The sequence below is a fragment of the Atta colombica genome, unplaced genomic scaffold (assembly GCF_001594045.1).
Source record: "Atta colombica isolate Treedump-2 unplaced genomic scaffold, Acol1.0 scaffold100, whole genome shotgun sequence".
NCBI classification, from domain to species: Eukaryota; Metazoa; Arthropoda; class Insecta; order Hymenoptera; family Formicidae; genus Atta; species Atta colombica.
In genome coordinates this window covers 3726664-3744101 of record NW_017259185.1, presented here as the reverse complement: position 1 = coordinate 3744101, position 17438 = coordinate 3726664, and the positions used below count along the sequence as shown (strand labels likewise).

General features: G+C 34.6%; 2 protein-coding genes across 2 annotated transcripts; both read left to right on the top strand.

The window, feature by feature from the left end:
* Positions 1-757: 757 nt before the first annotated feature.
* LOC108684741 (uncharacterized protein PFB0145c-like) lies at positions 758-4789 on the top strand. Its single transcript, XM_018189208.1, has one exon. The coding sequence runs from the start codon at positions 758-760 to the stop codon at positions 4787-4789; it is 4032 nt and encodes a 1343-aa protein (XP_018044697.1).
* Positions 4790-9967: 5178 nt separating this feature from the next.
* LOC108686844 (importin-5) lies at positions 9968-17291 on the top strand. Its single transcript, XM_018192337.1, has 14 exons — positions 9968-10099; positions 11669-11818; positions 11988-12214; positions 12292-12388; positions 12672-13237; positions 13673-13781; positions 14154-14453; positions 14733-14915; positions 15000-15126; positions 15235-15600; positions 15673-15926; positions 16014-16534; positions 16622-16841; positions 16914-17291. Exons 1-14 carry the CDS (start codon positions 9968-9970, stop codon positions 17001-17003), a joined length of 3342 nt encoding a protein of 1113 aa, XP_018047826.1. The 3' UTR covers positions 17004-17291.
* The last annotated feature ends 147 nt before the right edge of the window (positions 17292-17438 follow it).

The window sequence follows — 17438 nt, the reverse complement described above, 5'->3', positions numbered from 1 at the left end:
ACTTGGACTACAGTTCGGTTCTGTTCGAGAACTTATCGAGAGGGCCCGTCATCAATTAAATCTGCGCGGTAATTGCAAAGGAAGGAGGAAAACATGGGTGTGGTGCGGGGTTAACGGAACTTCACGAAACTTTCCGCCTCCTTTTTGCTCGCCGTCCGCCGCATTACTCGTGCAAAATCACCGTTTCGTTAATCGAATTGATGTAACAACAAACGGAGCTCTTAGCTCTAACAAAACGTACAATAGATAGATAGTATCACATACATGTACGGATTCTAGAACATGAAGATATCTGTGCTCCTGTTTCCTTATCGCATATATAAAGTCGATTTTTACATTCCAAAGCACACAAATTATCAAAGCATTTCGTTAATGTCATTTCGCTATATAAAAATTTTCAAGTTGATGAAACATTTACAGACAATTATAAATTCTGCAAGTTATTGATGTTGTTACCATGACATGCATGTTTTAATACAAAATATTGATATTTGTAATTAATAAAATAATACAAATTAATTATATTTATAAGTGATTTATAAACGCTAACCTCGACGGAATATTTATCAAAAATTAATGATAACTTAAACGAAAATCTGGTAATATAAAGGTAAAATCATAAATTTTATATATAAACAATAAATATATACATAATATTTGTTACATAAATTTTTAATAGCTAATATTTAGCGAAGTTTATTACTTAATGTGTTTTGTCACGTATTACATAATTCTGATAAATTGAAAAAAAACAGCAATGAATGGCAAATATCTTGACGATTACCTGTCAGTGGTCGCGATTGACGTTGCCGTGGAAGAGAAGACGAGAATCGCCAGAATAGCTGTTGCGACATTGCACAAGCTGCATAACGTAATGCTGCAGATGAAAGATTGGCGGGACGATAGCGCGAAACTGAAGAGTAATATCTGGCGAATGAAAATGGCTTTGCGTGCGGATGACAAGAATGGGAACGATAACCAGCAAATCGACCCTTTGATCGTGCATCAGAGGACGGAGATTAGTCGGTTGGAGCAGGCAAACGACGCTTTAGAGAATGAAGTAACGAGTCTAAAATGCGCTTTAACGAAAACCGAGGAGGATATCATGCGTATCACTAACTCTGAAATAGGTGATAAGATCGCCATACTTGAGAATGAATTCTTAAGTGAAAGAGAACGCATGAACGACGAAATTTTGTGTCTGAAGGAGCGATTGAAAGAGGTTGACGAGAGCGAGACGAGTGTCATGTTGAAACAACTCAGGGATGAACTGAATGAATTCGCGAGAGGTGATCGGACGATAGAAATAATCTTCGCTAATGCGATCGGCAAGACCGTTGAGATGATTATCGGTTTGTCGGAGGAACTCGTGAACGTTAGCGAGAATTTGTATAGGTTTAAGACCAGAAATAGGAATCTGCGTCTCAAGCTAGACAGATCAAGAGCCATGCTGCGATCGAGATGTGGTAAGAGCGCGGAATATCAGAAGAGAATCGGCGAATTGAACAATCTCGCCGAACAATTGATGGGAGAGATGGGCCGGCTGAAAGTTATTCGTGAGAATGCGAACTATAGCGAAAGTTCGGACGCCACGGATATCCCAGACGTTGTTAGACACGTCGAACGTTTGATGAACGACTTGAGGAACAATTTAAAGAGCGATCGCGAAGCGATGATCGCCGCCGGCGATCCTGACTGTTTGAAATACATGAAGAAAGTAGTTAATCTAAAAGTAAACCTGAAAGTACTGTCCGTGGAGCTTAGACGATCAAACGTGCCGATAGACAAACGGTTATGCGAGAATCTCCAGTACGAGAAATGCTTAGAAACAGCTTCATCATTGAATGATTTTCTACAGGAAATCGACAATGAGATTGAAAAATTGAAAATAAAACCGATGAACAAATATTGCAAAATCGGTGGCATCAGCAGTTCGCAATATATGATCAAAGTCATGGAACTCGAAGATATTGTTAGAAAATCAATTGCAATAATCGCTATTTTAAAACAAGCTCTGCCGGAAGTTATAAATACCAATGAGAAAATAACGGAGATATTAGAAGACTTGATTGAGCAATTGTGCAGTAAAATAAAGGAACTCGAAATTTTTGATGACCGCGCGAATTTACGTGACAGAATCGAACAACTTGAAGCTATGCTCATGTACTTAAAATCGGAATTATTGGAAAAGAATGAACGTATAAATGCACTGAACGACGAGCATGCAAGCATCGGATTAACGTCAAAGAGAGATCGTGAGAAGTATGAGAAGATTATCGCTGACATACGCGAGGTAAACGAGACTCTCCGAGGAGATGTAGAAAAAGGGAAACAAGAAATATTGGAGCTGTCGCTTAAACACGATCATTCCGAACGACGTGTCGCGGAAATGCAACTGATGAAGGTTGAAATTGATGCAGCGAAGAAAGAATTGCAGAACCTTCATGATGATAAAGAGATGTTATTAGGGGAAACGGAAAGGATGCGTAACGTTCTCGAGGAGAAAGACGAGGAAATTGAGAATATTATTACCCAGAAGAACGTGCTGAAAGCCGTCCTTAGGGCGGAGACAGAGGACCTGAAGACGAAACTTGGGATCGCTTCCGATGAAAATGTAAAACTGAGAAGTATAATTGAGGGACTTGGGAAACAGGAGGAACGCGAACGACTGGGCAAATTGAAAAGTTCGGAGAAGGAAAACGGCGGGAAGGAACGAGACAATGGCGAAGACCGTGCACAAAACCTCAGGGATGAATTGGAGTACTTGAAAGCTGAGTCAAATGAGCCTAAAATAAATCTGGACAAGGCGGACAAGCGAATCGGTTATTTGAAATGCGCGTCGGATGAAGACATCGAGGACAAGGCCGAGCCGGAGAATAAAATTTCTTATTTGGAACCTAACGAGCAGTCGTTGACGTATCGATTAAATGTCCCGATAAATGCTAGCGAGGAAACATCGGGAAAATTCAACAGAGTGATAGCGGAATACAAAACGTCGAAGAATAAAGTCAAACAGCTTCAGAACGAGAAAGAACAACTCGAAGAGGAGTTGTCGAAGTTGAGGTCTGAGAAAGAATTGTTGGATAGGTCGATGTCCGATGTCAATAACAAGTGCGCCGGTCTGCAGGATCAAGTTAACAAATTTAAGTCCGAGCGTAACGGCCTTCGGGAGAAGATAAGCGAACACGAAGCTATTGCGGAGAATTTAAAGTTTGAACTAGAGAGAGCGCGGGCGGAACTCGAAGATGCGGTTGTTAATATGGCGCGCCTGCAATCGGAGAACTCGAAGGCCATCGGCGATTTGGATACGCTGTCTCTACGGAATACCGAGACCGAAGACCGTGTACGAATGCTGTTGACAGAAAAAAACGAGTTCGCGACGCGTATTAACGAGCTCAATGATGAGAACGTCGCTCTGCGAGAGCAATTGAATAAGGCGAGTGAGGAGAATGAATATTTTTCCATGAAATTGAATAAATCAAGGGTCGAAAATGACAAAGCGAAAGCGGAAAATGCCCTTCTGCAGGCTACCTACGACGCGAGGGAAAAGGACAATGTCGAGCTAAGGAAGGAGAGAGATGACGCGAAAGGAAGAATAAATGAAATCGCTAACAAGTGCAGAGCACTCGATAATCAACTGAAGATCCAGCGAATGAAGTATGAGGCGTTGCGACTTACTGCGGCCACGTTGCACGACGAAAATAATGATCGTAAAAATTATTTAAAGAAGATCGATATGCAGCATCCGTTTGTGACGAGATTCGCTACTCATAACGAGATTAAACAGAAACAAAATTGCTCGGATACCGCGCGTACGAGTATAAAGGTCGAAATTGGCGAACGGAGGGACGGTGGAACAGAAGTCAAAGTAGAATCTGATACACGTGTTGGTCACAAGAACAAAGCGGTGATCAAAGACGAGTCAAAGGGCGAGCTAGAGAGATCGAAAAGCGAAAATAATTCTTTGAAATTAGAGCAGGCGAATTTGAAGTCCAAAAATTCCGAAGTTACGTTGAAACTGGTGGAAGGTAGATCCGAAAATGCAGTGCCAGTGTGGATAAAAGTTTCAGATGACGATGAAATTAGTGGTTCTACCTTGAAGAAATGTGAGAAGGCGAATATCTGGCATGAGAAAGAAATAAGCAATTATTCTAATTATTTCAATAATCCGGATATATCTAAAGATAGCGAAAGAACCGCGACATTCGATATCGATCAGCTCGAAGTTGAAAATAGAGCGCTAAAGATGAAAGGTATTTCGTGTAGTCGCAACTCCTGCTTGATGGACGACGGCAAGTTCGCTAGAGCGACGGACGAGATTCAGGCTTTGAAACTCGAACTGATGTATCTACGAGACGAGAAAGCGACATTGAAGTCGCAGTTCGAGATATTTAGGGAGGAATTAAACGCATTGAAATCAGAGAGGATGGCTTTAAAGGATGAACTCGCCGCTTCGAGGAAGTCGAATTTCGATCTTAGGCTTACAGTGAACGACCTACGAAGCGTTAACGAAAAATTGAAGGAGATAAATGTAAGATTAGAGAATCGTTCGCAGGATACATCGAAAAGAATGAATAAGTGCACTACACAAATATCGGAAGTATCGGATAAAAAATTAAAAAATAATTATGAGAATGAATTAAGTGATTACTTAAAGAAGTATATTTCCACGGGAAAAAATCTGCGGATAACTAACAGGCGGAATCGATTCGATCGCATCTCTCCCAAGAATCCTGGACTACAATCCGTCGAAGAGAATTTACAACATATAGAGGGACAAAAATACTGAGATTATACAAAATTTTGTACATATAATTTATTAAATTTTATTGTTTTTATTTACTTTATTGTACTTTATATTTTATTTGCTTTATTATACAAAGAGAAATAATTAAATTGTATTTTTTAACAAATTGAAAAAATTATAAAAACATTAAAGATTTTTCTATATTGTATTTGAGAGTATAATACAAAAAGTTTGGAAGTGATTTAAAATCCGAATCAAACATTATTATTTTATTAAAAAGTAGATATATATCAAAAAATAATTAAGATCAAATGAGAAAATTTTCATTATAACTATAAAATTATATTGTTAAATATAAATATTGACTTTATTGAAATGTTTTATGTATTATAATATTTATTTTTATATTCATAGTATATCTATAGAAAAGAATAAATTTCCAATTCCAGTCATTTTTTATGGAGAGACTTCATCATCTACCTAATACATCTACCTAATATATCTTTAAAGTACTTATGTAGCAAAAAATAGATTGTAAGATCGAAAGATAAATATAACTGTATTACCTTGTAAATTCATCGTGCTTTCAATAGCTTTTATACATCATTTAATTTTTTTTCTTGTTCAAAGATTTCATGTAACCGGCAGTTTCTTTTAAGACTTATGAAGGTAACTCCTAGCAAGCGCCCAGGAATCGTTTTAAGAGCAACTGACAAAACCTCCTGAAAGCGTGCTGCTACTTCATCTTCAGCTTTTAGAGCGACGAGTAGTTAAAGCCAAACAGGACAATGACAACAGCGGCGTGACGGCGATAAGGATAAAGCGGTGTCAGTGGAGCGCGTAATAATGCATTAATCGCGCGCGCATGTCGGGCCATTATCGCATACTCTACGACCACGGCATCACATCGAAAATCCTTGTCTGAGATTATTTTAGCAAAAAGGTAAAGCTCGTTTTGCGCAGCATAGTTGATGCTCATCTATCATTCCCCTAGACTGCCAGAGTGCGACGTGGCACATTGTAAATGAGTGGATAGTCCTCTGGCATCCCTACAATTACATTTTTCTTCTTATATATCTTGATCTTTGACTTTTACTCTTACCCCATTAAACAGACACAATTCATACAATTATATTTCGATGAGATCTCTGCGAGTAAATATTGCAATTCTACTGAAGCTAAAGTTTCTACGTGACAGACTACAAAATAAAATAATAGTATTTAGCGACAGGACAACGTCAAATATTATCTCGTTTAGATTGCAACCAATAATATCGGTTTATTTTTAAAAAATTTGTTTTTCGTCTCCTCAAAAATTTTATTTAAAAAAGTACAGCAACCGCGCACATGTAATAACTTGATGGTCAATTATGCTTTATGCGTAATTTTTTATTGCAACACGCGGGATATATGCGAGATGAAAGCGTTACGGTATTCGATATATAAAAACGCGTTCGGATGTATATTTTGTAATATCTTCCATGATAAATCAACTGATCGCGTGTAACAGCGGACGTCACACGCGAAAAACATTGAATTGTCGTAACGACAGATGTTACAGCGGGATGCCCCTTTGTTTTGCGACTCCGCGCGTGAGATACACATTGATGTGAATTTTTGTCTGTGATTCCACATTTCCGCGGGTTAAATGTCTGAACGTGCATTATGTTGTACGCGTATAATCGCATATTATACGAGTAATCTCGAATTAATAGCGCGAAAGAGTCACCTCTTTCGCGCTATTAATGAGATTAAATCATATCCTTATTGTATGTTATGTCATATATAATATAACGAGTTTAATTTTAACATCTCGTCTAATATTTAATATATTAAATATATTAATACAACTATACAAATGAAATAAGAAGGAATTGTAGTGCAAAGAATAGATGCAACGTTAATAATTATATACTGTACTTCAAAGCAAATATCACCTTTTAATATCACGAATACACGAATAGAATACTATCCACAGTTCGAAGAAAAATGTTGCATATTTCATATAGTTTTCTATAGATGTGCTACGAATATTTGGTGGATAATTGTCTGATAATATTCAGAACATTGAAATCGTAATAATGACATTATTTGTTATTTATAAGTTCACTTATAAGTGACAAATGATGTTACGATTGCTTCCTATCATCCTATCATCATAATTTTATTTACTTTTATATAAAGTCAGATATAATAGAATAATTGTGTGTGGTGTATGTGCAATATGTATATTAATATGTTGTATATTAAAAAGAATAGTTAGTTACTTTGTGTAACGTCTTTTATAAATATGCTATGAATATTTCCATTATAGGATTATGAATATGGATAATTGTATAATGTTTAGGTATCTGTATCTCCCATAAATAGAACACAGAAATTATTATAATATCATCAGGATATCGTGACTTTTTACTGTTCTCTGTAAAGCCGGTTCTACATTAATTGTAAGCTGATCGCAAGTTTCTTGCGACAGCCAATCTGAAGCTTGCATTTTGAAATCAACACTTTATATTGGCTGTCGCAACAAACTTGCGATCAGCTTGCAACTAATGTAGAGTCGACTTTACACGGCACGCTTTACACCGAAGTTATAACATCAATGTTATGAAACTGGCCAATCATAGCTATTCCTCTGAAGAATGGAATGACTGTAATTGATCAGTTTGCCGTGTAAATGTAGTAATTGATAAAATTTATTTATAAATGACAAATGAAGAACTAGACACACATCGTCATTTATTTTTATATAAAATTAATTACAATTAATATATAAGTCCACAAATTTTTGAGAAAGATTTTTTCATTAGTTCATTATAAAATTAGAATATAAAAATTTCGAATTTATATTCCTGAATTGGCGCTATCTTCCTTGTGTTTATATATTCGTGTTTTCACCCAGAGACAAACAATGAGTGCAGATCGTCGCAAATAAAACGCAATGCGTCGAGTTGCACAGTCAGATGCGTTTCGCGAATGCAATCCACGTACTAGTCCATGACTAAACAGACTTTAATTGCGGGAAATCACAGTAATCACGAAACGCTGGCGCAAGCTCGTTTTTTTCCCCATCTTTTTCCTATTGTTATTTCCATCATGACATCGACGAATGTACCTAGTAAATGGAGACTAAGAGTAATCGCTATTTTACAAACAAAACTATTAATTATACTTCAATTACTGACATAATAAAAAAATTTATTATATCGCCAGTCGAGTCTGCTTTACAGACGTAATTATAAATTTATGATACATTTGTTTTTAATTTGTCTATTACCTGATGTAGCTTTTTATTAGACTATACATTTTATAATCAAAAAATAAATGAATCTTATTTAATATGTATCTATAATTAGATCCATTTTAATATTTTATTTCTTTTAAAATCTATTTTGACTATATAAGATTTATTTGTTTAGATCTATTTTAATTGTCATATTTAAATTTACAAATAATAAATTATTATTAAAAAGTGTTTAAAGTTACTAGATTCTAGAGGAAATTCAAAATTTATTAAATTCAAAGTATAATTGGTTTTAAAAGTTACTAAATCTAAAAGTAAAATTTTGGAAATTATTAAGTTATTATATTTAAAAATTCGTGCCTATCGTGAAAAAGAAATCAATTACATAATTTTTTCTCTAGAGCGAAAACTTGAAAAATAAAAATTTTTTATATGCATATGTGCATATGTACATATACATACATACACAAAATTTTCACATTTCCATGTTAGGGAAAAATTAAGTTATATAATTGATCTTCAGACCGTGCGAAACATCGAATCTACGAAAGCTTTACATGTTTTATTTCATTTTTAAGGAAAAATTATAATTGCTGTCATGAATTTTAAATTTACTAGATTCTTCTGAAAAAAATAATTCAAAAGTTAGAAGATTCTCTGTAATAATTATTTTTAGAATGACTTCTTCCAAATACTTCTTCTCTTTCAGGTTATCGTCAACGCGATGCTATAAATACTTTAAAGTGTCTTGATTGATCAATTTGTAAAATTCTTTCTTCTGATTGATCAATCAAACGCTTTAAAGCATTTGTAGCGAGACTTTGGCTGATATTCATCAGTTCTTATTTTAAGACCGTCTTAAGTAATGTCTTAAATCGTTAATGTGGCCCTTTGATTGATTCATGATATCTTAATGCATGTCTACAATGAACAATAGCAGTAGTGGATTAAAGAGTACGCGTAGAAATCGACCAATCATAGTTGAATGAGAAAAATAATCAACTATGATTGGTTGATTTCTACGCTTACTCCTTAATCAATTACTGTTACTGCCCATTGTAGATCATGCATAAGATTGTACTTAAGACTGGTCTTAAATATATAATAAGATCCGATTATGAATAACGGCCTGATCATAATCGAATGGAAAAGGAATATTCGATTCTGATTGGTCAATTCTTACAGATTATGGCACACAGACTTTAAGGTTATCACATTGACGCTTGCTAATCGTAAATTTTTATCACTCTGACTTGTTTGACATTAAAGGATGCGTTCTGAATTACGCATAAAGCGCATGTATCATTTTATCCTTCCAGTCAGAAATGATAATGAAATCGACATTGAATCAACATTGATTTGATGTCGATTCTATTATCATTTCTGACTTTCTTTAATCTTCGGTGAACAATAAGGACAAATGATACATCAAGCGCTTTGTATAATTCAAATACACCCAAAGTATCAATAAAAGGGCACCTTTATGTCACGAACCAATTGAATTCAATAGATCTCATTTCCAAGCAACGAACACAGTCGACAATAGGTGTGTTCGTGTTGTTTGAAATCCTCAAAAAGCACTTTGCAGTTAAAAAGGGATAAATATATATTTAAATATTGAAAAGAAAGAGAACAAAGATGCTAATGCAAAAAATGCAAGCAACGTGAACAGACCGAATATGTTCGCATTGCTTGAAATCCCCAAAAGCACTTAAAACGAGATGAATATATATATATATATATATATATATATATATATAAAATTTTACTCGAAATATATAATATACATAACGTATACTACAGTATATAAGTAAAATCTTCTTCGGAGAGGAAGTTTTGGAACGTAGTCCTGGTATTGAAAAGAGAGAAAACGAAGATCTCGAGTACAAAAAGTGCACATAATGCTAACAGACCTAACGTTTGCAACGTCACGGATAAATAGTGACATTTCGTTGCTCAACGTTGGCACACGTCAAATGACGATAGACTCGGGCAAGTGTGCGCTTGGCTTCAGTCGGTCAGTAACAATGGCGGCAGATCTCGAACAGTTTCAACAGCTTCTGAATACACTCCTCAGCACAGATAACGATGTCCGGACGCAGGCAGAGGTATGTTTAAACCCCCAATGAATTTTCGTGGCCGCGCTCGACCGATGTCGAACGCGTGCCGGTCGGCGCGAGTGTCCGCGGCGTGGCCTGTTCCTACCGAGCACGTTGCCGACGTGTTGTCACGCACGCGGATGCCACAACCGGCGTTGAACGCGCGACGCAACTCGCATCCTTGACGTTGTCGTAGCGATCGATCGCGACACGTCGACGAGGAGGGTCCGTCGCATCTGAGCGAATTTTGACGCATTCACGCGATCGGTCAAGAAATCCAAAATGGTGTCTCGCATGCGGGTAGTGCGCGGCGCGCGCCCCGCGTGCCATCCGTCAGTTCCGCGTGTGCGGACGACAGGAGTCCGGCGTTTCTCTTCTTTTCTCGCGACGCTCACCGTTCGGGCTCGGCTACGAAAGTGGGGCTCGCGTTACGCGTCCACGCATAAACGACGTTTTCCTTACATCCATTCGTCCCCCCTGTGACGTGGTGACACGCACGTTTTACGAGATGCATCCCGTTTTCCCGCCTACACGCGATTTCCGGCGAATGCTGTAGCGTGTTCCGCGTGCGTCGTTCTTATCCACCTTGCGACCCGCCCGACTCCGCGTGCGATCGCAAGTATCTGATTTGATTACTCGCACGATTTTAATACCGTTCGGCAAGTTCTATATATGTCTTACCTTGACTCACCACACGATCACGTGTCATTATTCGTCGAATATTCATACGTGCACTGATTATGTATTCCGCACGAAATGAGTCAGATTTAGCTTAGCAAATTTAGTTTGGGAGAGAGTACTTTGATTTTGGCAGCTGTGAAATTTAAGTATAGATATATTCATGTATATATGTTCTTATTTTGTATATAATGTATAATCATACTATAATCATACTATAATGTAGTAACAAGACAAAGACATTTGCTTTGTAATGCTGCATCTTTATATTCTAATTTAGAATTTCTTATATTGAGTGTTGTGGAGATTGTTATAATAAGCCAAAAGAATTTAAACATATTTCTTGTTAAATATTATTAAAAATTACTTGCTTTATATTATAATAAATAAAAGTGCTTTATATATATTTAATTGTTTATTTTATCAGATTATATTATAAAACTACCATTCCACAAAAACTATTAACTATTTTTAAAATTGTCCATAATATTTTAGCACCAATGGATTAAATGGCATTTCTTTGATATTATCATAAAATTTAATTTTTCTTATATAATGATATAATATATTTAATTCTTTTTAAAGAAGAAATAAATGCTTATTAGACAAATATAAATTTCGAGTAAAAAATTTATGTTTGTAACATAACTTTTTAAGGTCTGGTTTTATCAACATAAGATTAACTTTAATCTCAGTTCAATTTACTCTTTATCTTTTCGTAATTCTAAGAATTAAAAAAAGATAAACAGTAAATTAAACTGAGATTAATCTTATATTTGTGGAACCAGATCTAAGAGACTTTATATTTTTTGGTTAGAAAAAAATTATTACTACTTATATTCTTATCGTTAGAAATATTATAAAAGATTTTAAATAACGATATTGAATTCTGGAATTTAGGAAGCGTATGGTAATCTTCCAGTGGAAAGCAAGGTGACATTTCTTTTAACTACTATTTGCAATGGCACACTTGCAGAAGAAATGCGAACTATTGCTGCAGTATTGTTACGTCGATTATTCTCCTCAGAATTTATGGATTTTTATCCTAAGGTAGTCTGAAACTTTTTTTCCTAATCTCTAGCTATTATATGAAATTTTTGCTTTTTTTCATTTCATTGCTATTTTATTTCTTAAGAACCTCTTATCAAGAAATTAATGATTATCTATGTTTGAGTCAAAGATCAATTAAAAATAAATTTGATATGTAATTATTATACAGATTCCACCAGAAGCGCAAGCCCAGTTAAAGGAACAAATTTTATTATCGGTTCAAAATGAACAAACTGAAAATATTCGACGTAAGGTCTGTGACGTTGCAGCTGAAGTTGCCAGGAATTTAATAGATGAAGATGGCAATAACCAATGGCCAGAGTTTCTTCAGTTCCTATTTCAGTGTGCGAATAGTCCATTACCGGCATTAAAAGAAAGCGCTCTTCGTATGTTCACGTGAGTTTCCTTGAACTCTATCTTATATGAATTTGTTTATTAAGAAAAGAAGTAAAGGAAATTAAATATGCATGCAGATCCGTCCCAGGCGTATTTGGAAATCAACAAGCAAATCATCTTGATCTTATAAAACAAATGTTACAACAATCTGTATTAGATATGACAAATTATGAGGTAATATGAAATTTACTTACATTTTTTAATTTAATGGGAGATGGATACATGAGAGTCGACAAAACAAGATTACTCGTCACATAATTCTTCCAAAAAAAAAAAGTGCCTTCTGATGACTGTAACTTGTGAAGTACTATTTTACAGACAGATACGGGGCATACATTTTGTGGAACAATTTGTAACATTCTAAAAACAAAAATTTGTTTAATTATGAAATTTTTTTATTATACTTTTTTATTGTAACCGAGTAATTACAACCGTTGCAATTGTCCTTATCACACAGGTCAGATTTCAAGCAGTACGAGCAATTGGAGCGTTTATAACATTACATGACAAAGAGGAAAACATACACAAACATTTTTCAGAATTAGTTCCAGCGCTTGTACAAGTAACCGCTCAATCTATAGAAAAGCAAGACGATGATGCTCTTATAAAAGTGTTGATAGATATTGCTGAAACCACACCAAAATTCCTCAGGGGGCAATTAGATAATGTTATGCAATTGTGCATGAACGTATTTTCCAATGAAGAAATGCCTGACTCTTGGAGACAATTGGCACTAGAAGTTTTGGTAACTCTGGCGGAAACTGCACCAGCTATGGTACGGAAAGGTGGTGAAAAATACATAGTATCTTTAGTGCCATTGGTACTGAAGATGATGACTGATTTGGAAGAAGACGAGAAATGGAGTTTCTCTGATGAAATAATTGAAGAAGATAATGATAGCAACAATGTGGTTGCAGAAAGTGCTTTAGATAGATTGGCATGTGGGTTAGGAGGAAAAACTATGCTACCACAAATCGTGCAAAATATCCCTACAATGTTAAATAACAGTGATTGGAAATATAGGTAAACATATAACATTTATATTTTACATATTTATAGTTATATTGTTACGGCTATATTAAAATCTAATATTTAACATTGCATTTATCACAATCATCTATACAATCTATATATAATATCTATACAATCTATATATAATATAATCGAATAATAACACATTCACAGAAAAGTCAGCAGTTATATATTCTTTTATGTAATTGCGTTACATCTGTGATAGAATAACTATTGAGACAATCCTCTTTTTTAGCTGCTGTTCTGGCAGTTGATCTGAGATTCTCATTGCGATGTTTAAGATAAAAATTGGCAGTTGTATAGTAGACTGCTATAATTATAAAAACATACAGCTTTTTTAATTTTTGTTAAATAGCCAAGTTTTATATTTTTCTATTTTCTCATCTATATTCGTGTATATATAAACACATTTCTTATTATTATTAGGCACGCAGCACTTATGGCTATCTCAGCTGTTGGTGAAGGATGTCACAAGCAAATGGAAGCTCTTTTACCACAAATAATGGATGGTGTAATACAATATCTACAAGACCCGGTAAGTAAGACAATGACAAATTTATTTTATAAATTTTAATTTTATTTGTCATCAATAGTCTAAAATTATTTTTTATGTCAAATTATACATATATAACTTATTAGGCCACAAGTTAATCCGACAGTCACATCAATATGGATATGACAGCGTTACAATTGTGGCAAATTAAGCATAGGAAATAAATTTTTACTGTATTACTGTTTTAGTAATACAGATAATCAAAATTTGTTCCTTGCGGTTCCTGAGGGTTGATTACTATTAGTAGTGATAGTAATCTTAGTTTTGGAACATATAACATATTGTCATTTGTATGTAAATGTAATATAAATGTAAAATTCATGAATACATTAAGTAATTTTGGACTTTTTTTAGCATCCTCGTGTAAGATACGCTGCTTGCAACGCAGTAGGTCAAATGTCTACAGATTTTTCGCCCATATTTGAAAAGAAATTTCATGATAAAGTTATTCCTGGATTATTAATGGTGTTGGACGATAACGCGAATCCTAGAGTTCAAGCTCATGCTGGCGCAGCTCTTGTAAACTTTAGCGAAGATTGCCCGAAAAATATTCTAACACCATATCTCGATGCTATAATGGCTAAACTTGAATCGATACTGACTGCTAAATTCCATGAATTAGTTGAAAAGGGAACTAAACTTGTACTTGAACAAGTAAGTTGAATTATAATAAATCCATCTACATAGGCTTCTAGATATATCTTGATCTATTCTAAAGATTTCAGTTTTTTTTATTTATTTTTTTTTTTATAAATAAATTTAAAATTTTTATATAAGATGAAAAATCAAACTTGAAACCTGTGTAAATTATAAGCTGTTTCTATATAATTCTACGCGACATTTATTACAATTCCGTGTATAAATATAAACACTCTTAATTACATAAAAGTTATGGCTTAATGTAAATCTAAATTTTTTATTGTATTTTTATAGGTTGTCACAACAATTGCCTCTGTTGCGGATACATGTGAGGAACAATTTGTAACTTATTACGACAGGCTAATGCCTTGTTTGAAATTTATCATTCAAAATGCGACTCTACAGGAACACAAAATATTACGAGGCAAAACGATCGAATGTGTTAGTCTTGTAGGCTTAGCTGTTGGCCCAGAAAAGGTGATTAACACTTCTTATCCTTGTTTGATATGTGTTGAACAAAAAACTTGTAATTATTAATTACAAGTTGTTTAATGTTAACAGTTTATTGCTGATGCTAGTGAAGTTATGGATATGTTACTCAAAACACATTCAGAAGGTGATCTTCCTGATGACGATCCACAAACCAGCTATCTTATATCTGCTTGGGCCAGGATTTGTAAAATTCTTGGTAAGATATTGATAATGAAATCGATGCTTCTATCAAGTTTTATCATATTACAGAAACTTTTTGTGATCACGCGATTTTGTAAAAAAACATATACATTTTTTTTTATAGGGAAGCAGTTTGAACAATATTTACCATTAGTAATGGGTCCTGTATTGCGAACAGCCGCTATGAAGCCTGAAGTTGCATTACTAGACAATGAGGACATGGAAGGTATTGAAGGTGATCTCGATTGGCAATTTGTTTCATTAGGAGAGCAACAAAATTTTGGAATCAAAACAGCTGGTTTGGAGGATAAGGCTTCCGCATGCGAAATGTTGGTTTGTTACGCACGAGAATTAAAGGAAGGTTTTGCGGATTATGCAGAAGAAGTTGTACGATTAATGGTACCGATGTTGAAGTTTTACTTCCACGATGGTGTTAGAACTGCAGCTGCAGCAAGTTTGCCATATCTTCTTGACTGTGCTAAAATAAAAGGTTATTAGATAATATTTTTATTTAAAAAACCGTATAACTTTCCAATAACAATATATATATTAATGTTTATAGGTCCACAGTATCTAGAAGGCATGTGGGCATATATTTGCCCAGATTTATTGAAAGCTATCGATACAGAGCCAGAATCTGAAGTGTTGTTGGAATTATTATCCTCTTTAGCAAAATGTATCGAAACACTGGGCGTAGGTTGCTTAAGTGCGCCACATATGACTGAACTTTTACGACTTTTAGATAAGTTACTCACTGAACATTTTGACCGAGCAGTTGCTAGATTGGAGAAACGAAAAGATGAAGATTATGATGAGGTACTATGAAAATTAATTATTTATAGTTTCATGAAAATTTTATAAATATTTCTTCTACTGACGCTCTTTTTATATTTAATGGATTAGGTTGTTGAAGAACAACTTGCTGATGAAGACAATGAGGACGTATACACACTCAGTAAAATTGCTGACATTTTACATGCCTTATTTACAACTTACAAATCTTCTTTCTTCCCATACTTTGATCAAATATGCGGACATTTCGTAAAATTATTGAGTCCTGAAAGATCGTGGTCGGATCATCAGTGGGCTTTATGCGTCTTTGATGATATTATAGAATTCGGAGGACCTGAGTGTGCAAAATATCAAGAATTCTTTTTACGACCCATGATTCAATACGTTTCTGATAAATCTGCAGAAGTTAGACAAGCAGCAGCTTATGGTTGCGGAGTTTTAGGTCAATTCGGTGGAGAAGGCTTTGCGCAAGCATGTGCAGAAGCTTTACCAAAACTGATGGAAGTTATTAATGATCCTGAATCTAGATCACCAGAAAATGTAAATCCCACTGAAAATGCTATTTCAGCAGTGACTAAAATTCTCAAATATAATAACAAAGCAATCAACGTCGATGAAATTCTTCCACACTGGTAAACTTTGATATTAAAGAAAATTGTTATTTGTTATTTGATAAGTTGCAAACAAGAATTTTGTTTGAAGCGCTTCTATCTATATAGGCTAACTTGGCTGCCAGTCGTCGAAGATGAAGATGAAGCACCTCATGTATATGGATACCTATGTGATTTGATTGAAGCAAATCATGCAGTAGTTTTAGGAACGAATAATGCGCATTTGCCTCGACTTATAAGTTTCTTTGCTGAAGCATTATTCAGAGAAGCTGTGCCTACCGACCATCCTGTTATGTCTAGAATTCTTAGTATTGTTAGAGAAATACAGGTAGGCAAAAAATTTGTTTATATTTATTGTTACAATTCTCGGATAATAAGTAATACATGATTTTATTTCCAGAACAACGACACGATATTCCAGGCAACTATAATGCAGTTGACAACAGATCAACAACAGGCGCTTCACGAAGCACTTAGTGCACTAAGTTGAATTTTTAACATTGTAACAAGTAAAAAAAAATTAATGCCCGCGTTAATTAATCTCCCGAAAAAATCGTAAAGATTGTAGGTATAGTATTGTACCTATAAACATTCGCTCCAGCCTAGTTACACGTACACACATACACACACATACACATACACACACAAATATATTTAAGCATTCTATTATTATCCACGTACTTGTTGAATATGTATTTCTGTATCATTTCTCAGCTTCAATACTTAGTTTTGTCAGGGATTGTTGTTAAACATTTGAAGTAAAATTAGAGTTTATCATTATTTTACAGTGCTTCTACAAATGAATATAAGTCGAAAAAAAATTTTATTGGTTACATGAATGAACTCGCATTGGCAGAATTTGAAAAAACTTTATATATTCCTAAAATATTTTAAATCCAATATTATATATATAAACATATATATA